The following is a 23,160-nucleotide window of genomic DNA, read 5'->3' as shown; positions in this document are numbered from 1 at the left end:
CTTTTTTTTTTATATTTTATTGATTTTTTACAGAGAGGAAGGGAGAGAGATAGAGAGCCAGAAACATCGATGAGAGAGAAACATCGATCAGCTGCCTCCTGCACATCTCCCACTGGGGATGTGCCCGCAACCCAGATACATGCCCCCGACCGGAATCGAACCCGGGACCCTTCAGTCCGCAGGCCGACACTCTATCCACTGAGCCAAACCGGTTTCGGCTACATTTCTTATTTCTTCTGAAATTACTGATAATTCTTATCTTTAAATTTTCCTTCAGTTTATACTATTCATTATTTCCTTATTTCAGTTGCATTTGCTATCTCTCATAGTATTAATTTTTCTCAAATGACTAATTAATCTAGGTTATTCGTTCATATTTGTATTTTGGAAGTTTCAACTAAACAGTTTTTTCTCAGAGTGGATGAGAATCTTTGTTCATCTGTTGTTATATGCAGGTTCTAGTTATACATTGAGTGGCCAGATTATTATAACCAGCCAGATTATTATGACCACCCCATCAGTACTTCATTGACACTTTCAAAAATACTGAATATTGAAAACTTCCTAAGCAAATACTCTCAAGGTTTTATTATTATTATTGCTTGCATAACTAACTCACTTCATTGTACTGTTGGGGTGGTCATAATAATCTGGCCACTTAGTGTATATACCCACTTTCAGTGCCTATAGAAGAGGGGTGAATTATGCTGTTAGGCAGTATCTGCAGTTAACTGGCTTTCTGGATATGAATCCCTATCTGTTCTGAACATCATATAAATTATTAGGGATATATCTGGTCTCTATGCCAGACTTCTGACTTCAGAGAGAGTAGCTATCAGAGTTTTACCCTAGAAACACTGGAGTTAGAAACTCACTTTGCTTTTTGCTTCCTCTGCGTTTGTAATACCAGTCTATAATTGCTTCAGTCTATTCTTGCTTCTTTCTCTAACGTCAAAATTCACTCACTCATTCATTTATAAAATATTTATTGAGTGTCTACTATATGCCAGGCACTAGTTTAGATACTGGGAATTTAGTAATGAGCAAAGTCCCCAGACTCAAGGAAACTTATATTCTAATAGAAAGATAAACAGATACGTAAGGTAATAATTTCACAAGATAACCAGTACTATGAAAAATAAAACAAAGTAAAGAATAGAGAGTAACTACAGCATGAGTAGGGAACCTTTCTTCTGCCGAGGGCCATTTGGATATTTACAACATCATTCGTAAGCCATACAAAATTATCAACTTAAAAATTAGCCTGCTGTATTTGGTCAAACATTTAATTAACTCACCCCCAATGCCTTGGCAGGGCTAGACTAAATGATTTTGTGGGCCACCTTATATGGCTCGGGCCAGCCTTTCCACACAGGGAAGCTATTTTCTTTCTTTCTTTTTATTTTTTGGGGAGAGGGGTTAATCCTCACCCGAGGATATTTTTCCATTGATTTTTAGGGAGAGTGGAAGAGAGAGGAATACAGAGAGAAAGATAAATGTAAGAGAAACACACCGATTGGTTGCCTCCTGCACGTGCCCTAAGGGTGTGGGGGGAGCCTGCAACCGAAGTACATGCCCTTGACCGAAATCGAACCTGGGACCCTTCGGTCCGCAGGCCGACACTCTATCCACTGAGCCAAACCAGCTAGGGCTATTTTATTTGATTTTTTAAATTTTATTTTTATTGATTTCAGAGAAGAAGGGAGAGGGAGAGACGGATAGAAACCTCAATGATGATACTCACTGACTCCTACACACCCCCTAATGAGGATCGAGCCTGCAACCTGGGCATGTGCCCTGACCAGGAATCCAACTGTGACCTCCCGATTCATAGGTGGATGTTCAACCACTGAGTCACACTGGCCAAACCAGGGATGCTATTTTAGATAAGGTGATTTTTCCCTGATGTGGTAACATTTCATCAGAGATCTGAATAATGAAAAAGAAAGAGCTATAAAAATATAGCTCCAGCCAGCGTGTCTCAGTGGTTGAGCGTCGACCTATGAACCAGGAGGTCACGGTTCAATTCCAGTCAGGGCACATGCCTGGGTTGTGGGCTTGAGCCCCAGTATGGGGCTTGCAGGAGACAGCCGATCAATGAGTCTCTCTCATCATTGATGTTCCTATCTTTCTCTCCCTCTCCCTTACTCTCTGAAATCAATAAAAATATATTTTTTTAAAAAGAGAAGATGTGAAGGAGGGCTTTCAGAAGGAACTAGTAAGTGTGAAGAAACTGAAAGGATAACATCTAGGCATGTCTGAAAATAGCAAAAAGGCCAATGTTAGCAAGTGAATGAGGGGTTGGAAATGAGGCCTGAGAAGTAGGCAAAGGGCCAGATCACACAATCTTGTAAAATACAATAGAGTTTAGGAAGGCAATGGGTGCTTCAGGCAAAAGAATGACATGACCCCTTTCATAGGGGTAGCCTAAGACCATCGGAAAACACATATATAATTACATATTGTTTTTGTGATTAGTCACTATGCTTTAATTATGTTCAATTTGTAACAATGAAAATACATCCTGCATATCAGATATTTACATTACGATTCATAACAGTAGCAAAATTACAGTTATGAAGTGGCAACGAAAATAATTTTATGGTTGGGGGTCACCACAACATGAGGAACTGTATTAAAGGGTCGCGGCATTAGGAAGGTTGAGAACCACTGCTAGAAGGAAATTTATGCCCTCTCCAGGCAGATGGTTCAATGTTTGGAAAACTTTTCTCTGGGCTTTATCCAGGGGACACACACCAGATGATCAAAATTGAGAGCAAGGGCCAGGAAATTTGATGAATAGGCACCCTTCCATTCTTCATTTTTGTTTACTTGCAGGGGTCCTCAAACTATGGCCCGCAGGCCACATGCAAATACAAATATTGTATTTGTTCCCGTTTTGTTTTTTTACTTCAAAATAAGATATGTGCAGTGTGCATAGGAATTTGTTCATAGTTTTTTTTAAAACTATATAGTCTGGCCCTCCAACGGTCTGAGGGACAGTGAACTGGCCCCCTGTTTAAAGAGTTTGAGGACCCCTGACTTAAAGATTAGTACATTTCTGAAACTTCTATACATACTTTCAGCTGTGATCTCTACTCCTAGTTTCTCTACTGATGCAATCTGTTTCTTATCTTTCAGAAATTCACCAAAATCTCATCAGCTGATAGCAACCATTTTTTATTTGCCACCTTTTAAAAAACATCTAACATATCTACTAACATATTTACTTATAGAGTCCTGCTAAAATAAACACAAATATCCAGTAGCTCTGCATTGAGCAGACATCCCTTAAGGCTTATTTAGAGTGACTTTAAGAGGACCTTTTAGCTCTCATAATTCAGGCAACAGCACAAATCACATTTCTGTGGCCAAACAATATTGCAACCAACTGTACGTTCCCTGATGGACTTTCTGCAGAGAGGCAAAACCCATCACCATGCTGGACAACTCCTTCCATATAAATAAACAGCTTGGCCAACTAACTCTGGTAAAGTTGATGAATTCTTCTAGCTTCTTTATTTGGGAGGCATGACTGATAACATATCATGGTACTGTCAGCTGTAGGAATATTTATAGTAACTTTACACTTAACACACTGCGGACCAGTAGTTTTATTGCTAGCTTTACCCAGTGGGTAGATAAGTTTCTATTGAACGAGTACAAAAAATGTTTTACATAAATGTTAAATGCACACTTTAAAATTAAATACCCATTGCATTTTGAAGTTATTTATCACATGTTCTTACAAGCTAATATCTTTTTAGAGTATGATACTTTGTAAAAGAGAGAATTCTCATGATCCGTCCCCAATGTGTTAACAGAACACTATAGAATTTACTGAGAAAAAATATTTGAAAATACATTTAGGCTGTACCAAATTTTTAGTAGGAAAAATATTTTATCCAGAACAGATTCTCTAAAGAATTGTTTTTACAGTTTCTAATATTACTTCTTGAAAAATCACCCTTTCAAGTTGTTTATTAAATCTTTAATAAAAAATTAACACAAACTTTTCCCCACAAGCTTTCTTTAAAATAGGAAGATGTGTTCCACAGGAAAAATTCTAAAACCACAGTAAAAAGTATTGAGAAGAAAGGAGTTAACCTGAATTAAATGTGTCAAAGTAAGCTTAATATAATAATCCAACAGTTCTACTACATTCCTTCCAACCCTCCTTGGATGAACCTCTCTTTTGTTTTTAACTTGTCAGTTACAAAACAAGAATTTCTCTAATGTGTGAAGATCCAGACTCCATAGAACTCACAGCCTCCAAAACTTTATCTTCATTTTCCTTTAATCTGTGAAGTGAACATTTCTACAAGAAGCACAATATTTTCTGTAGGTGCTATTGATGCCACTGTAATAAACCCAGTCATGAATTAACTGGATAGGAGCAAAGGGAAAACCAAATAGACGCATGCCTATTAAAGTCTGGGTGAAATAGGGAAGGTACTTGTCTGTCAGTCACACCTGGGAACAGGACATTGGCCAGAGTAGGCATGGCCACTGCAAGGGCGGGAATATTTGTGATACATTATCTCCTAAACAAAGAAGTTCCCTCTCTCTTGCACTCTTTTGCATTGGGCTCCTGGCTCTCTTATTGCAGGTGGCACACTCCCATACATTCACCCACACAATGGACTGATGAACTGTGACTAATCTTATGCTACACCAGACCCAGCTCCACCATGGAACAGAAACTCTGGACATTGGCTTTGCTTCTAGCTCTGCTGAATCCTCAGCTGCACCTCTTTCAGGACTGGTTTAAGGGAAATGTAACTTTTCAAGCTGAAGGCTATAATTCCACACAAAGCTTTCTAACACGTCTCATCCTCCTGTGGGGGCCTCCGGAAATTCTTATTCCACCAATACCCCAAGAACCCCACTCCCACTAGCAACAGAGAAAGGCCAACCATGCATTTCTCCAATAACACTATTGCCTGACATATGGTATACTTCAATATGAATATTCTAGAAATGCATTGCTTCCAGTAATAAAGATTTGTACTCTATTTCATCCATTTTTAAAGTCAAAATTCTATATATCTATATATCAATGAGCTCTCCAGAGTAATCTGGATAAAATTTATTATATACTATACTAATAGAAATAAGTCTTTTGAAATGTCTTTAGCTGTGAGAAAAACTATAAAATCTAGGTTTGCCCTGGCCAGGTGGCTCAATTGCTTGGAGCATTGCCCTATACATCAAAAAAGTTGTGGGTTAAATTCCTGGTCGGGCTGTGTAAAGGAGGCAACAGATCCATGTTTCTCTCACATGGATGTTTCTCTCTCTCTCTCTCAAATCAATAAACATATCCTGAGGTGAGGATAAAGAAAAAATAGGAGGGGGGCGGGGACCAAGATGGCGGCATAGGTAAACACTGGAGATTGCTGCCTCGCACAACCACTTCAAAAATACAACTAAAAGACGGAACGGACATCACCCAGAACCACAGGAAGGCTGGCTGAGTGGAAATTCTACAACTAGAAGGAAAAAGAAAAGCATACTGAGACTCAGAGGAGGCACAGTGTGGAAGTAAAATACTAAGGTGCGGAGGTGCACGCGGAGCGGGCTGGCGGCTGAGGGCGCGGTTGTCGTTTTCAATCAGGAGGGAGTCTCAGGCTCTGAGCTCCAGGTCCGGGCAAGTCTCTAGGGACCCAGACTCATATGGGAGAAGCGGGACTGTCTGGCAGCGGTCGGAACTCAAGGGCAGCTTTCTCTCCGAGGGGCTTGCAGCGATTACCAGGACATTGAGAAGCAAAGCCTCTCAGGGCAGGACTGAGAGCAGCCATAACTGCTAGCCCCACCCTGTTGATCCCCTGGGACCTGCCCCGCCCAAGCCCTGCAGGGAGGCTTTTGCTGGATAGCCTCAGGCAAAGGCTAGATTAGCACCTCCCTAGAGATCCAGGAGCCAGGAATCCCAGAGGTCAGAGTGGGACCATCCAGTTTGCAGTTCCCTGGAAACATAAAGGACACACTCAGGGTGCAGACTCAGTGAGCACCAAAGCCCCATTGAAGCAAGTCTTGCCCCAGAGGGGTGTCTTCAGCACAGAAGTTCTCCCACTGCAGACACAGCTGATTCTCATAGCCAATTGGCCTGGAGGCCAATTCCTCCCAGTGATACCTACAACAATCAAGGCTTAACTACAACAAGACTGTGCACAAAGACCACATGGGGGTGCACCAAGAGTGTCCTCCTCAGGTAATTGGGAAGGCTGAACCACTGGGCCCTAGAGGACACTTAGCACAGAAAACCACTGTATCAACACAGGGAAGCATAAAAAAATGCAGAGACAAAGAAAAAGGACACAAATGACAGAAATGGAGGAAAGCAAACTACTGAATATAGAGTTCAAAACCACACTTTTAAGGTCTTTCAATAATTTTCTAGAAACTACCAATAAACTTAATGAGATCTACAAGAAACCTAATGAGACCCTCGATGTTGTGATAAAGAACCAACTAGAAATTAAGCATACACTGACTGAAATAAAGAATATTATACAGACTCCCAACAGCAGACTAGAAGATTGCAAGAATCAAGTCAACGATTTGAAATACGAAGAAGCAAAAAACACCCAACCGGAAAAGCAAAATGAAAAAAGAACCCAAAAATACGAAGATAGTGTACGGAGCCTCTGGGACAGCTTCAAGCGCACCAATATCCGAATTATAGGGGTGCCAGAAGAAGAGAGAGAGCAAGATATTGAAAACCTATTTGAAGAAATAATGACAGAAAACTTCCCCTACCTGGTCAAAGAAATAGACTTACAAGTCCAGGAAGCTCAGAGAACCCCAAACAAAAGGAATCCAAAGAGGACCACACCAAGACACATCATAATTAAAATGCCAAGAGCAAAAGACAAAGATAGAATCTTAAAAGCAGCAAGAGAAAAACAGTCAGTTACCTACAAGGGAGTATCCATACGAATGTCAGCTGATTTCTCAACAGAAACTTTGCAGGCCAGAAGGGAGTGGCAAGAAATATTCAAAGTGATGAATACCAAGAACCTACAACCAAGATTACTTTATCCAGCAAAGCTATCATTCAGAATTGAAGGTCAGATAAAGAGCTTCACAGATAAAGAAAAGCTAAAGGAGTTCATCACCACCAAACCATTATTATATGAAATGCTGAAAGGTATCCTTTAAGAAGAGGAAGAAGAAGAAAAGGTAAAGATACAAATTTTGAACAACAAATACACATCTATCAACAAGTGAACCTGAAAATCTAGTGAATAATCTGATGAACAGAATGAACTGGTGATTATAATAGAATCAGGGGCATAGAAAGGGAGTGGACTGACTATTCTTGGGGGAGAAAGGGATGTGGGGGATGCGGGAAGAGACTGGACAAAAATCATGCACCTATGGATGAGGACAGTGGGTGGGGAGTGAGGGAGGAGGGTGGGAACTGGGTGGAGGGTAGTTATGGGGGGAAAAAAGAGGAACAAATGTAATCTGAACAATAAAGATTTAATTTAAAAAAATAATAATATCCAAAAAAAAGAAAAAGAAAAAATATGTTCAATTCGTTAAATCTTTTATTTCTCCGAACTTATTTACTCCTTCAAAAATCCACCACCCATAATTTCAGTGCTGTCATTTCAACAGAGAGTGTAAATACTTTTTTTGGAGATCCAACTGTATGAGTTATTAATAGTTTACATTTATGGAATACTAGTAGCCCAGCATGAAATTCATGCACATTAAAAGGGAATTAATTAGCAGAGATAGTTTAATATTGCTATTTGCCCTTTCTCTATAATAGTAGTGTGAGAGATGAAAGGAAATTAGTAAAATGTATATAAAAATAATATATAAATTAATAAATAAACAGTAACAAAAGGATATAACAACAACAGAGGCATGATATAAAAACGACAAAAACATGATATGAAAACAACAAAAACATGATATAAAAACAACAGTGATGCAATGACTGATAAAGTGATTAAACTTATTCTAATATCTCCCTGTACACCACATTAAGAGTGAAAACATTTTCAGAGTGCTTGACTAATTTCCCTTGTGATGAAGTATTTAGAACTTTAACTGTAATGTCACATGCTCTTCAAACTCAAGAGAAAGCAATATTTAACTGACCATGTGCGAAAACAGTTCAGGTAGGAATATGCCTACTCTGTCTAGAGTTTGTCCTTGTGATTTATTAATAGTCATCACAAATGCTGGCATCATGGGAAACTATCATCGAATCAATTTAAATGGGAGGTCAGTGGCAGATGGGGCAAATTAATTATTGGAATCAGAACAACCTCTCCCTCTGCAGATCCTGTTAATTCTTCAGCTTTGATAATGTTAGGTCATAATCTTTTGATAATATATCTGGTACCATTACAAAGACCCCATTTACTATTGAGATTTCTCAATAGTATGATGATTGCACCCACTTTCAATTTTAATTTATGACATGGCATTCCCGAAGGAGTAATACTATTAAGATATTTGATGGGAAAATTTTCCTTTTCAGCATCATCTGTGGAATCAATGGAATCATCACTCAAATATGTGTGAAAATCTCCATCGAGTATATCCAAAATTTCTTCATTTAATTTTTGAACATGCTCATTTTTGGGACCAAGAATTGCACGTTTAGGTATATTTTTAATATTATCTATAGATATAGTATTTCCAAAGGTAGCTTCAATAATAGATCCATTACAAATCATTTCACAGGGGATTTCAATAATATCCATTCCTAAATGAAAACTGCTATCAAGTTTGCCATCTCCAAGTTTTACTAACATCCACTATAAGCAGAATCCTCTGATCTCATATTTGTTGTTAAGAGACAACTTTCTGAAACATCCCCAAACATTGCAGTACTTTAAACTCGTTTGTACTATGGCCGATCATATGGCATGTGGTACAATACTGAGACATTGTCGAAAATCTCCTCCAAGAAGGAGAACTTTCCCACCAAATACAACATTCAAATTTCTCTTAGTAATCTGTCTATGGCCTTTATAGCATGACTGGATGCCATGGTGCATTCATCAATAATGAGCAGTTGGGCCTTTCTAATAGTTTTGGCAACTTCACTCTTTATATTGAGTCTAGAAATTGAAGTTTCATTTAATGAAATCGGTAATTTATATTGGGAATGAAAGGTGCTTCCACCGAGAAGGAAATTTGTAGCAATTCCTGTAGACACTGTGGGTAAAACAGTACCACCATGACCTCTAATACAATGTATTAAAACTTTATACAGATATGCAGGTGAATAGGATTCCTAGCTGGCAGGCCCCTGACAGCAAGCTGGCCACCTGTGGATTCCATGAGGAATGGGGCTCCCTCCTCCCTCCTGTCAGGGTCCAGGGTGCAGGTGAATGGGGTTCCTGGCTGGCAGGCCACTGACAGCAAGCTATCCAACAGCAGATTCTGTGAGGAATGGGGCTGCCTCCTCCCTACTGTCAGGGTCTGGTTTGAAGGCCGGATTCAGTACTTCCACGCTCTGCTCTGAGGGAAGGTTCCTGCTGAAACCTCGCCCTCCGGGGAAACAGCTGGGGGAGGGCGCAGCTGTTTCCAAGATGACCCCTGCAGGACTGACTTCCTTCTGCTTGGTCACGCTTCTGGACGTGATGTTACACCCAGGGTTTTTATTACATAGGATTTGTTATGGATCAGGCACTGTTCTGAGTGCATATATCAACTAATTTATTCCTCTCAATAAGTTTATAAGATAGGTACACTTCAATATTATCACCATTTTTCACTGATGAGAAAACTAAAGTACAGAGAGTAACTTGCCCAAGGTTATACAACTAGTAAGTCACCAACCTAGACCCTAAGCCCCGGCAAGCCTAGCTTCAAGGCCTGAGGTCTCAAACTACAGACAGGACTGATGATTTTAAAAAGCTGACCAAGCCTAAAAATGCATGCCATGCCATGATACAGTAACCAACAGCCAGAATTCACAAGCAGAGTAATGAGAAGATACTAAAGAGGCAAGTTTTCTTCTCTACCCTTTCTCATTCTCATTCTCCTAAGTTTTCCAAGTAAATATGAGTTAGTACAAGTGAAATGCTTTATGCAGTGCCTGACAAATAGTTAAGTGCTCGTTGTGTTAAGAGATAGTAATGGTAAAAATAGTAGAGAATGCCTACTGACCCTACCTCACTCTAACTGTTGATATCTTTACCATATTTTCCCCTTTGTCAGTACAGGAAATGAATCAGGACAATCAATAGATGCGGTCCATTGTAACAAACCAAATTGCTCTTCAATCTGTTACTTTTACCTGATCACATATGCAGGAGCAAACTCCTCCACTCCCCACTTCTCTTTTCTTGACTTACAAAGACTGGATTGGGGCCAGAAGAAAGTAGAATAAAGCAGCTTTGTTACCTTTTGACTAGTTGCCAAAAGCATAAGCAAAGTTTGTGAAAAACAACTTAATCAACCAAAACTTAGATTGTTAGATGGAAACTAGCAAAGAATTCTTATGAGAGAAGCTCTGTATATGACCAAGCATTTTCAACCTCATGATTCTGCATTATTGAAGTCTTAAAAATGATGTGCCTAGACACAGTAAAGAACAGAAATGACAGCAACAAACAGTGTCTCCCTCTCTCAATTGTTTTTGCACAATTATAAAGCTTAACAGAATCAAGATAGATTCCAGAGGAAGAAACTAGCAAACCCAAACATTTTCAATTCTAAAAAGACAATATTGGAAAAAAATGTAGCAATCACTAGAATATTTCAAATTGTAGGTACAACACATTAATAGGTTGTATCAACTCAATGGAGACCAAAAAATTGTTTTGAATGAAATACAAGAAAACAAAATAAAATAGAAAATATTACTATGTATCACCAATAGTAAAGATAAATATTATTTAATGAAACGTTTCAATTTTAAATATTAATATGTACATACGTTTGTATAAATACTGGGCAACAACGAAAATGCATCTTATAGTGGGTTGTGATGAAAAAAGTTTGAAAGCTACTTTGCCAGAGGATAAAAAACTGGCCAGTTGAAAAGGAGGAAAATATGTACTTCAAACTACATAGGAAATAACATTTTCTGTTTTGGTGGTTCTCTAAATTATAGTTTTTTAAAGGCAAGCCTTTGAAAAAGAACAACAAAAAAAGAAAACCATTTGGGTAAAAATCAATAGTCTAACAGAGTTATCCAATTAAACAAGTTCACAGAATGTGAGGTACTAAAACGAAATAAATCTATACTAACAAGAGATACACAGAAATGAGATAAAGCTAAGCTTTTCAGTTCACTCAGCTATTAAATGCCACATCAATATGAGAGACGACCTAGTCTCTTTGCAAAAGCTCTGATTCTCACCCTCAAGAGCACATACTCATTAGTGTTATCTCATCACTGCTTCCTAATCTATAGCAAAGACCTGGTGAACAGAAAAAGTACATTTGGAAAATTCAGTGAAGTAATAACACACTGATTACTAGGGTATTTTCTATACAATAGGTATGTACTATTTTTTATTTTTTTTAAATATATTTTATTGATTTTTTTACAGAGAGGAAAGGAGAAGGATAGAGAGTTAGAAACAACGATGAGAGAGAAACATCGATCAGCTGCTGCCTGCACACCCTCTACTGGGGATATGCCCGCAACCAAGGTACATGCCCTTGACCAGAATCGAATCTGGGACCCTTCAGTCCGCAGGACGACGCTCTATCCACGAGCCAAATCGGTCAGGGCTGTACTATTTTTTAAATCAATACTCTCTAAATTCTGAACTAGTCTAAGAAAAAGATCATACACACATTTTGGATGATGTATCTGTAAAAAGAAAATCTCTCAAAAAAATTAACATCATTGTGCTAAATTAAAATTCCCTCTTATTTTGAAAAAAAGGAGGAACAACAGATGAACCTGACCTAAATCTTTTTCAACTAGTATGGAAACAATGAAGTTCAATTCCATCTAAGAGCTAATCATTCTCATTTATTCTCATAGCAACAGTGCTAATAGCAACAAACTACCAATTTTTCCTAAATTCAGTATTTGCCACATTATTAAAGTTTAGGTGAAAGAAACTATTGAAATCTTAGAAGATAAACAGATTATCAAATCCACATAGAAAAAGAGTTGCTTTTGAAACAAAAATGAAATATTTAAATCAAAGCAAAGAACATTCTAAAAACCAACAAGTTTATACTTTTCAGCAGCATACTTTTCCCACCAAAGAAAAAAACAAGACAAACAAAAACTACTATTAAAAACAAAACAAAACAGGGTACTTAATGTATGAATGAATAAGCAGAGTTAATATATAATAATTAAAATAAGTAGTATCCCTAACCAAGTGTCATTTCTTATCAGAAATAATTATAGTTTTTCTGTTAACCAGATTCCATAATTCTCAATTGTTTTCAAAATATTTAGAAAAATAATTTCTCATCACATCTGAGTCCCAGACTCTTGCATTAAGATGAACCTCAATTAATATAAAACCATCTCATTCCTTTAGAAGTGGACCAATTTTTAAAAATTTGGAAATAATAAAAGTATAAAAAATATTAATATGATGAATAATATCCTGAATGATTATTTGCATTTTTTATTTTTTTAATATTTTATTGATTTTTTTACAGAGAGGAAGGGAGAGGGATAGAGAGTTAGAAACATCGATGAGAGAGAAACATCGATCAGCTGCCTCCTGCACACCTCCTACTGGGGATGTGCCAGCAACCAAGGTACATGCCCTTGACCAGAATCGAACCTAGGACCCTTCAGTCCGCAGGCTGACGTTCTACCCACTGAGCCAAACCGATCAGGGCCAAACCAGTCAGGGCTGCATTTTTTTAATTTAAAAAAGAATTGGCTTGTGAAAGTTCCCCATCTCTTTTCTAAAGTAAAAAAACACACACTAGTTTAAATATATTATTCTAGATATGGTAGTCCTAAAGATATTAATGTACTGAATTTTGCACAAATTTGGAAATGAGAATGGAGAAAAGTTAGAAATTTCAGTTTTAGTCTTTTTTTTTTATATTTCAAAGTTGTTAAATTCACATTGAAAACACTAAAATTTCAGAGTTTAAAGCTATTTTTAGTATATGTGCTGCTGAAACGAGCACCAGAGTTTAAAACTATTACATAAATTTAATATTCTACAGATCAAAGGAAAGGAAAAAAATTAATGTTAAGGGGTAAGACATTTTAGTAATATAGAATACATTTTACTTATACTGTCCATTCTTCTTCGATAAGATAATTTTTAAAAAGGGAGGGATCTGCTCCTGTCTTGCTTTCTTAGTATATGATTTTTGCCATCTAATAAACATAGGTAGTGAAGGGTTTGCAATTTGCCCTTGGCCAGCATTAAAAAAAACCACACAAAACAAACAGGTAACCCCTACTCCCTGCCCTAAGACTCCCAAGCAGAAGCAGTATTTTTTGTGTTTCGGAGAAATTGGATTTTTTCCCTTAATCTATAAATGAAGAAATCACTAAATTAGTAGAACTTTGTACAAAAAGATCATGAACTCTGGAGCCAGAAAGACTAAATTTAAAATCCAGCTCCCCTGCTAACTTGCTTTGTTACTTTGGGCAAGTTATGTAACTTCTGTGCCTTCATTTTTCTCATTTTTAAAATGAAAATAAGGATTAAAAAGTTAATATATGTAAACCATTTTGAATAGTTTCTGGCACATAGTAAGTGCTATGTAAAGTTGGCTTTTATTTTTACTGTTTATCATTACAGATTTTTATAGTTCAGTTGTGAAAAAGTTTCCTAAATGAAAATTTAATTGCACCTATAAAGAACATGATTTTATATTAATTAAGCTGTGATGCAGAGTAATGCAAAAACCTTAAACTCAAATAATCATGAGAAATCACTGCTTTGAAAACAATAGAAAACCATAAAATCTAGCTTCAAAAAGTCATATACCATTGTCACTGAAAAGAAGCAACACTTTCTTAGGATTAAACCTTTTTAAATTCTAATTATGTTGTCTCTTTTTTTTTTTTTTTGCTACACCCTGGAGATGCAGGAATTCTAAGTCTTATTATTTAATCCAGTTATATATATATATATAAGGCTAATATGCAAAGTGCCCCTTCAGGAGTTCGACTGGGAGATGGGGGAGTTCGATTGCTCGCTTTGACGAGTGCTGACCACCAGGGGGCGGTGCAGAACAAAGGAAGGCCCAAGCCAGCAGCCAAAAGGAAGGGTCTGGCTGGCAGCTGGAAGACCCTGATCGGCCCTGATTGCCAGCCAGGCCTAGGGATCCTACCTATGTACGAATTTTGTGCACTGGGCTTCTAGTATACAAATAAAACCAAATTCTGTATTTAAGTATAAATGTCAGTCCTGTATAATGTCACCTACTTCACATGAATAGTCTATTTATATATTATTATAATTGTACATAGTAGGTATCTAAAAGAAATACATGGAAATGTATTACAAAAATTACTATTTTCTAGGGCAGTGGTGGCAAACCTATGACACGCGTGTCAGAGGTGACACGCGAACTCATTTTTGTGGTTGATTTTTCTTTGTTAAATGACATTTAAATATATAAAATAAATATCAAAAATAAAGTCTTTGTTTTACTATGGTTGCAAATACGGCACCAGAGTTAAGTTAGGGTTTTTCAAAATGCTGACATGTCGAGCTCAAAAGGTTCACCATCACAGTTCTAGGGTGAATAAAAAAAAAAAAATCCAAGCTAAAAAGTTAAAGTGCATCATCCATCACAATCTGTAGTAAGATCTTTATAATATTAAGTACTGACTGCCTTGGGTTGATATGCTGACTTACAATACGTTAACACCATTTACACATTTCTTTTTCTATTTTAAAATACTACTACATATTTAAAAGGGAAAACAGTAAAGATAAATTTTATGAAGCCCATATTTCAAATATGTTTTTTGATATACTATAAGCAACAGAGAAAATACCCTAATTATTTCTACATTTAATAATTAGATACTCCAGGACTTAAGTTTATGGGACCGAATAAAAATATCAACATCATGATGTGGCTGCTGTTTGCTATATGTTCTCTGCCAATAAAACATATCATAAGTCAGTTTATAGCTTAAGCCATACATTTTGTACAAGAACATCCACTTGTATTTTTAAGTTAATCAGCAGATAGAAAGCCTACCTAATTTCTACTTTACTATGAATATAACAATTCAACTCCTTGGTATAAACCAATTAAGTGAATATATGGAAAGAATAAACTATTCCTAATATTCTTAAATATATTTTAAAGTATCTCTACATTGCCCTAGCTCAGTGGTTGGCAAACTCTAGTCAACAGAGCCAAATATCAACAGTACAACGATTGAAATTTCTTTTGAGAGCCAAATTTTTTAAACTTAAAACTATATAGGTAAGTACATTGTTATTAACCTACCTATATAGTTTAAGTACCGTTGATATTTGGCGCCTCCCCTGCGCTGCGTATCCTACGGCCCGCCTGCGCCGCGTCTCCTGTCGCCCGACCAACTGACACCCCCCACTTCTTCTAACGCCACTTCTTCAAAATAGACTCGCCCAGGCCGAAAACCGACTTCTGTGCATGGGCCACGAAATTTCAGTTGCACTGTATGTGCGTGCCGGCACATGGTATTTTGTGGAAGAGCCACACTCAAGGGGCCAAAGAGCCCCATGTGGCTTGCGAGCCATGGTTTGCCGACCACTGCACTAGCTGGTTTTGCTCAGTGGATGGAGCGTTGGCCTGCGGACTGAAGGGTCCTGGGTTCAATTCTGGTCAAAGGCATATACCTGGATTGTGGGCTCAATCCCCAGTAGGGGGCATGCAGAAGGCAGCCGATAAATGATTCTCTCTCATCATTGATGTTTCTCTCTCTCTTTCTCCCTCTCCCTTCCTCTCTGAAATCAATAAAAATATATATAAAATCAATAAATAAAGGTATCTCTACATTGAACTATTCTATGTTGAACTAATTTGAACGATACTTCCTTTATTTAAATCACACATAAATTAAAATATCCTGTTTTCATATGCAGAACACAAAAATCTTTTAGACATTCTACCAAAAAAGAAGTTATATGAGCCTTTTGTATATAAGAAAAACAAGAGAATGGAGCTATGAAATGGCTTAGACAGATCACAGAAACTCATACCACAAGGTACAAATGGTAAGAATGTGGTGGAGGTGTAATTTGTTTCTTAAATTTTTAAAACTGCATTTTTCTTAAAACATACCCTAGGCTGAAGGAAAAAATAAAAACATGTAAAACAAAATACAGAAGAAAGTAAAATGACAAAAAATAACAATAAAAAATAATCAAAACAAAAAAAAACCTGACAGGCATAAAACTAATATGCAAAAACATTTTAAACCGAACCCTCAGGGTTATAAAGACTGCAAAACTAAAGTAGAAATTTCTATAGAAAACTGACAGTGAAGCCTGTCCTGAGCTTTAAAAATACACGCACCTGGTCCTCAAATAACGTCGCTTTGTTCTAACATTGATGAGATGCACAGGAACTTAACTCTTTATAACAATTAGTTTGTAGTAACACTGGTTCCATTCTGTGGCTTGAAGTCACAGAACCTATCGATGATGTTAAGTCAGGACTTACTGTGCACACCAAACTGTCTCTGGTAATTTTTGTTGCTGTTTGGCAGTTAGGTAAGAGATGCAGGCTTTTCAGTAACTAGAAAGTACAAAGACCAAGAATATGAACACAACTGCTCCAATGTGACGATAGCTGCTCACTTCATGTAGGGGCTTTTATGCACAATCTGCATCATAGTAGGCAGAAGTGGTTTTAGAAGAAAAGAGAAAGACACTTGCTAAGACTTTAAACTTCTAGTTCTGCACAACAGTTTCTTTATAGAGTCCTTATTTGAAGGCAAAATGACTTCAGCTTTAAATTTAAAAACCTGTCATAGATTTGTTACCCTAAAACTTTCATTTCTAGGACATAAATTTATTGAAATAAAAAATTACGTACTATATTGTGCTCTCCAGGCTACAGTTTTGATGGAACTAAAACCCACTTCTGTGTGCGCATGTTCAGGACTGCTTTATTTGTAAAGGGGCTTCCCTCAGCAGTTAGGTAAGTCCTGAAAGCCAACCAGAAGGGTCCTTCCTTGTGGCTTCTAGGACTAATATGGCCAAGCTCCAAAGTTCTTTGCTAAAAATAGATGAAGGGAGCAGCCCAATTTTGGAATAAGCCAAGATCTATGCTATGTTCACAGATGTGTATGTATCATAGAGTGAGGGAGACTTTTCTATAACTTATTAGTCAAAAGAGAAGCAGATGCTAGAAGTTGTTCTGTTCACTGTAGTACTAAATTTTATAACACAATTTATATGATTATAGAAACTGATCACACAAAAACGTTTGCAAGCAAATGTTAGACATATACCATAAAGATTGGAAAAACAAATATAAAAATTATCCAATCCTGTAAAAAATATACCTCAGATCACAAAATTTGGGAAACAGGACACTAACCATTATTAAATCCAATCCTTTCATTTTAGAGATGACTAAAAACCTCCAGAAATTTTAAGAGATTTAAGAGAAACTTGAGTCTCAAAATGAGAAAAAGATAGTTTTAAGACTGAGATGGGTAAAGTAAAGGGAAAAAATAAAAGAACAACATTCTAAGAAACAAAGCACTATAATGTCTGGCTTATGACGAAACAGGAAGAAAAACAGAAAATTGTCAATGCAGTTAAAATGAAGAAACAATCCTATATAATAAAAGGCCAACATGCAAATTGTCCCCTCAACCGGGAGTTCCTGGCCAGCAGGACCCCAACCTCGCACGAATTCATGCACTGGGTGGGCCTCTAGTGTCTAGCAGGCAAGAAGAAAGACATAGGCACACTGAGTTCAACGCAAGAAAATGTACTCTGAAATTATTATAATAAACTCTTTAGCAGAAAACGTTTTAGTTAACAAGTTACTAAAATTCTTGGCAATAAACTTATAAATCTGGGGCGAATAATGTCCCCAGGAACTCTGTCCTCTGTCACTGCAACTGTCCGCTAAGTGAAGCCCATGCAGAAAGCAGGCAGAGCTGATCCGCCCAGAACATGGCATTTTCGGCCTCGGGAGCGCCCGTCTCCATCCTCAGGGAGCAGAGAACCCCAGGATGACAGGCCGCCCTCACGATCTGTCAGTTCACAAGACCCGTGGAGCCCAATCGCTGGCAGCTACGGGTGCCTGCTACCTGTTAGCCGGTTCCGGAGAGAGCCCCGAAGCTGCGCTCCAGCCAGGCGCTGGGAACGCCTTTGTTGTTCCCAAAGGACCGAAGCTACCAGAGTGCAGTCGAACCCAGCGCCTCAAGGCAAAGCTGCCCCAGGCCCGGTACCTCTGCCCAGGCTGGGGGTTTACAGCACAGCCCTCGGCGAGCTAAGAAAAGGCGGGAGAAGCCCCGGCAACGCACAAATGTCACCTCCTAGTTCCGGGAGGGGTCACAAGTGAGGAAAGTTGGAGGACAAGCCCCTAGCACCCTGCTTCGCAGTGGAGGAGGACGCCCACCATGAGGTCGCGGGCCGTCCCGCTGGGTGAAAGCACAGCGAGATCGCGGAGTCAGGGGTCTGGGAAGAGAGGAGCTAAACTGAGACTATGGGGGGCGGGAAACGAGAGGCAGTGGCGGAAGGAAGCGCTGAAGCAAAAGGCAAGAAGCCGGTGCTCGTAAGGGGCGGGTGAGGCTGAGGAAAAACAGCGAAGCGAATGTTGCGAGAAAGGCGAAGCTGAGGTGAAAGAGGCGAGACCAGCGAGAGGCAAAGGGCTGAGGTGAGGGAAGCACAGCAGGGACAAGGGACAGGCAAAGAGAACCCCCGCCCACAGGGACCAGAACTCTCGACCCGTCCCCCGCTACAGGCAGTATCCTCCGGCCGCTCTCAGACCCTGTCGACAGCGCAGACTCACCCAAAGGCTGCAGCGGCTCCGCTGCAGGACATGGGGACCGGTCCAGACCCACAGTAGAACCAAGCGAGTGGAGGAAACCGCGGCGTTAGCGTGACCCGGAAGCGCATCCCTAGAAAACGGAAGTCACCGTCCAGGGTCACCTCACAATCCACACCTCGTTCCACCAGAAGCCTTTGGGCGCATGTGTCAAGCCTCACGGGGCGGGGCTGAGAAGCGTCTAGGCCCCGCCCACTCTCCCACCCACCTCAAAACTCCCCGCCCCGGCAAGCCCCGCCCTGGTTACACCTCTCTCGGTGCCTCCACGGTACCTGGTGCTGATAGGCTAGTTTTTGCGGTGGAAAGGCTCCGGTGCCCAGGAGCGGGGGAACACTTCTGCACTAAGTTTTCTTGGTCTCTTAAAATGCGTGTAATCCCTGCCTCCCTAAAGCGAACATGAGGAGAAATGCATTTGGTAGATTTGGAAAAACTGTGGAAGGAAGGTGGAGAGTTTTTGAAGACACTTGTGGGGAGGCTAACCCAAGGTGATGTTTTTATCCCCAGTATTAGTTTATAATAATATTGCATTGCGCTAACAATTAACTTCTATTTTGTGCACATTATTTTATGTAATTATTTTGCCAGACACAAAAATTTTAGTCTTCGTTAACTTTATTTATTTATTTTTTTAAATCTGAACAATAAAGATTTAATAAAATAAAATAAAAAGAACAAAACTCTGGCTATTAAAATAATAACAAGATAATGCCAATGCAAAACCCAAAACATTTTAAAACTAAGAATAATAAAACAAAAAAGAGGAACAAATGTAATAATCTGAACAATAAAGATTTAATAAAAATAAATAAATAAAATTTAAAAAAAAAAGAATAATAAAACAACGGCAATGCAAAACAGCAATAAGTGAGTTTCTGCTAAAGGAAAGTTTCTTTTGCTGATTTACTCAGAGTCCTCAGACTTGGCTGACAGAGTAGCTTCCACTTCTTGCTTTTCTATCATCTGCTGGGCCTCAGTTGTTTAACTTCTGCAGCTGACCCCATGTTGGCACCTCAGTCTCTTGCATAGACTAAACTCTTGTCTGGTTCTTTTTCTTTAGACTTTTTTTTTTTTTCAGTCTTCAAATATTTGTTATTGGAAGGCCATGCATTGCCTTCATTCATTGTATTTCAAATCACTATACATTTACTTTGTGAAAACACTGCCTGCATTTTCTAATACAAAAAAAACAAACAAAAAAAACCTAAAAATTATTTCAGGAATGTAGAGAAATATCCAACTTAAAGAGCGAAAAAGTGCACCATAATTACTGCTGCACTGCAGTCATTTCTGCATTTCCCATGTTTCTTAACTATCTTGTCTGATAACACACAATATAAAGAGCAATTATGAAAAACAGACATTTACATATGCTTCTAAAGTCTTATTGAGAATATCCTGTTGGCATTGGATAACCAATCATAGGTGCAGCTGCAGTAGCAGGATATGCATATGCCTGTTGGTTCATACCATTGTGCATATTTGGAACATTATTTCCATATTGCTGAATGCTATCATAACCAGTCTGGTAAGTCCCTGTTGGATCACCAGTCCTGAAACTGGTCTGTATACCAGCAGACACAAAATTACTTCCAAAGCTCCCATGGGTGTAATTTGTAGCACTGTAAACACCATTCTGGGTCTTTGCCCCCAAATCTCTGTGAAGCAGACTAGAGTAGCCGCTGTCATAATTTTCCCTGTCTCTAAAGGTATTAAATCCACCCCTTTTGCCTGCAGAGTATCTGTCCCGACGGTCATCCTTCCTGCCTCCTCTACCCCTGGGACAACCTGAACCTCCGTCTTCAACCAACTGAAGCAACTTGGGATTGACGGCTTGATTAGCTTCACGAAGCACAAAGATAAGGTCGCTCGCTTGCTTTATGTTATTAGGTGTAAAGAAAGTGTATGCTGTGCCTGTTTTGGTACTGCGAGCAGTTCTCCCAATTCGATGAATATAATCCTCTGAGGAGTTAGGGTAGTCATAACTGATGACAACTTTCACATCTTCCACATCTAGCCCTCTGGAAGCCACATCCGTAGCAATCAGAATAGGAGCTTTTCCATGTTTGAATTCACTTAGAACCCAATCACGTTCCTGTTGACTCTTGTCACCATGAATACCCATGGCAGGCCACCCGTCTCTCCTCATTTTTCTAGTAAGTTCATCACATCTTCTTTTGGTTTCAACAAAGACAATGGTTTTACACTCCTTCTCACTCATGATCTCTTCCATCAGACGAATAAGTTTTTCATCCTTTTCTACATCATGACACACATCCACAATCTGAAGAATGTTGTGGTTTGCACTCAGTTCCAGTGCACCAGTGTTTATATGAATATAGTCTTTCAGGAAATCTTCAGCAAGCTGTCTTACTTCTTTTGGCCAAGTTGCACTCCACATCAGGGTTTGCCTGTCAGGCCTTATCTGGTCCACAATCTTTCTTATTTGGGGTTCGAAGCCCATATCAAGCATTCTATCTGCTTCATCAAGGACAAGGTAGGTGGTTCGTCTCAGATTTGTTTTTCCACACTCTAAAAAGTCAATCAGTCTTCCAGGTGTTGCAATACAGATCTCCACACCTCTCTCCAAATCTCGTATTTGTGGTCCCTTGGGAGCACCACCATAGATGCAAGTAGACTTCAATCGGCATGCTCTACAGTATTCAGCAGCCACTTGCTGCACCTGCTGGGCCAGTTCCCGAGTTGGTGCCAGCACCAAGCAAATAGGTACATCACCTCTGTCTAGGAACGGCTGATGATTGATGTGGACAATGGCAGGCAGCAAATAAGACAATGTTTTCCCAGATCCAGTCTGTGCTACTCCAACCATATCCAATCCACTTAGGGCAACTGGCCATCCCTGAGCTTGAATAGCAGTGGGTTCAGTAAAGTTCTGTCTTGCAATCGCATCCATGATGTTTGCAGGGAAGTTTGCTTCATAAAAATTCAGAATGGGCTTTGTGCAGTTGTGTCCTCTAACTGTAATTTCCTTGCTTCTTCTGTATGTCTCTACCTCTTGCGCTGTGCGCCTGGCCAAATCAGGGTGTTCTTGGTAAAAATTCTTCTCAAATTTGGGCAGCTCATCAAGATTCCACTGCTTTTTAACTAGTTTCTCCCCAGGGTTTCCAAACTTCTTTCCTGATAGAGGCCCTGCCCTACTTCCTCCAAATCGAGGTGCACCAAACCCTCGATCCAGGCCACGGTCCCGGTCACTCCAATAGCCCGACATGGCGGCAATGATTGCGATTGGCGGGGAACGAGGTGGAGAGAATCGGGTGGTGCGATGAGTCGCAGGTGGAGGCTTTGGCAATAGAGAAGCCTTGCAGGGGCGGGGGCAGGGGCGGCAGAGGGACGGCGATGATAGGAGCCGGAGCTGCTCCCCTACAGGCTGGTGAGCGTCCTCTGTTGGGGTCCTGCCCCAGCAGGTCCAGGGGTTCCCAAAGGTGTGGATGGAGTCGGCAAAGAAGGAAGGATACACACGGGTACAGCGTTCAGTTGATCAGCAGGCTAGCCAGGTTCTCTAGCCAGGTTCTCCAGCCAGGTTCTGTCTTTATTGTCCTGTTACATCTGTATTTATACCAGTTGATTTTAATCCTATCCATTCTATTCCAAAGGTTAGGGCGTTTCTTATCTCCATTCCAAGGTTACTCTATTGTTCTATTAAGCTACAAGGAAGTAACTGAAGGAGATTATCCTAAGTAAAGATTATGTAGCTTAAGCATGATTGTTCCTAGTTAAAGTGATTAACTACCCGCCTGGCACTTAATTAAGTGGTTTTACGGATTTATTCTCTTCCTTAGTCCTGTTCATCCCTAACCTGGGGAAACAACCTTTCTTGGGGAGGTGGTCCTGTTTAAAACACATAGCGCTAAGCGGGGGAGCAAACCATATGCCATATACGCCAGGTCCCTTGAAACATAAGCTGTGCAGATGTTTCTTCCCTGCAGCGACTGTGTCAAGCAGCAAGGGTGGACCGGCTTCCGGCAAATTCCCCCATTTATATTTATTTATTTACTTACTTATTTATTTAAAATATATTTTTACTGAAAATTTACAGAGAGGAAGGGAGAGGGATAGAGAGTTACAAACATTGACCATATGCCTCCTGCACACCTCCCACTGGGGATGTGCCCGCAACCAAGGTACATGCCCTTGACCGGAATCGAACCTGGGACTTTTCAGTCTGCAGTCTGACGCTCTATCGACTGAGCCAAACCGGTTTGGCCT

General features: G+C 39.4%; 2 protein-coding genes across 2 annotated transcripts in view; both read right to left on the bottom strand.

Moving 5' to 3' along the window:
* The window catches only part of EYA3 (EYA transcriptional coactivator and phosphatase 3), a 96,053-nt gene extending 77,044 nt beyond the window's left edge, over positions 1–19,009 (bottom strand). The window contains exon 1 of the mRNA XM_081087894.1: positions 18,901–19,009. The gene's annotated coding sequence lies outside the window, so the exon portion shown is untranslated. The remainder of the gene's footprint in view (positions 1–18,900) is intronic.
* Positions 19,010–20,105: 1,096 nt separating this feature from the next.
* Positions 20,106–22,162, bottom strand: LOC308516424 (putative ATP-dependent RNA helicase DDX5; the record flags this gene model as incomplete). The annotated part of the gene is made up of 1 exon (XM_081087383.1): positions 20,106–22,162. The coding sequence occupies one exon, from the start codon at positions 22,160–22,162 to the stop codon at positions 20,318–20,320; it is 1,845 nt and encodes a 614-aa protein (XP_080943509.1). The 3' UTR covers positions 20,106–20,317.
* Between the last annotated feature and the right edge of the window lie 998 nt (positions 22,163–23,160).

This window comes from Myotis nattereri (genome assembly GCF_964212035.1).
Source record: "Myotis nattereri genome assembly, chromosome: 3".
Lineage (NCBI taxonomy): Eukaryota > Metazoa > Chordata > Mammalia > Chiroptera > Vespertilionidae > Myotis > Myotis nattereri.
This window is presented reverse-complemented; position numbering and strand designations above follow the sequence as displayed.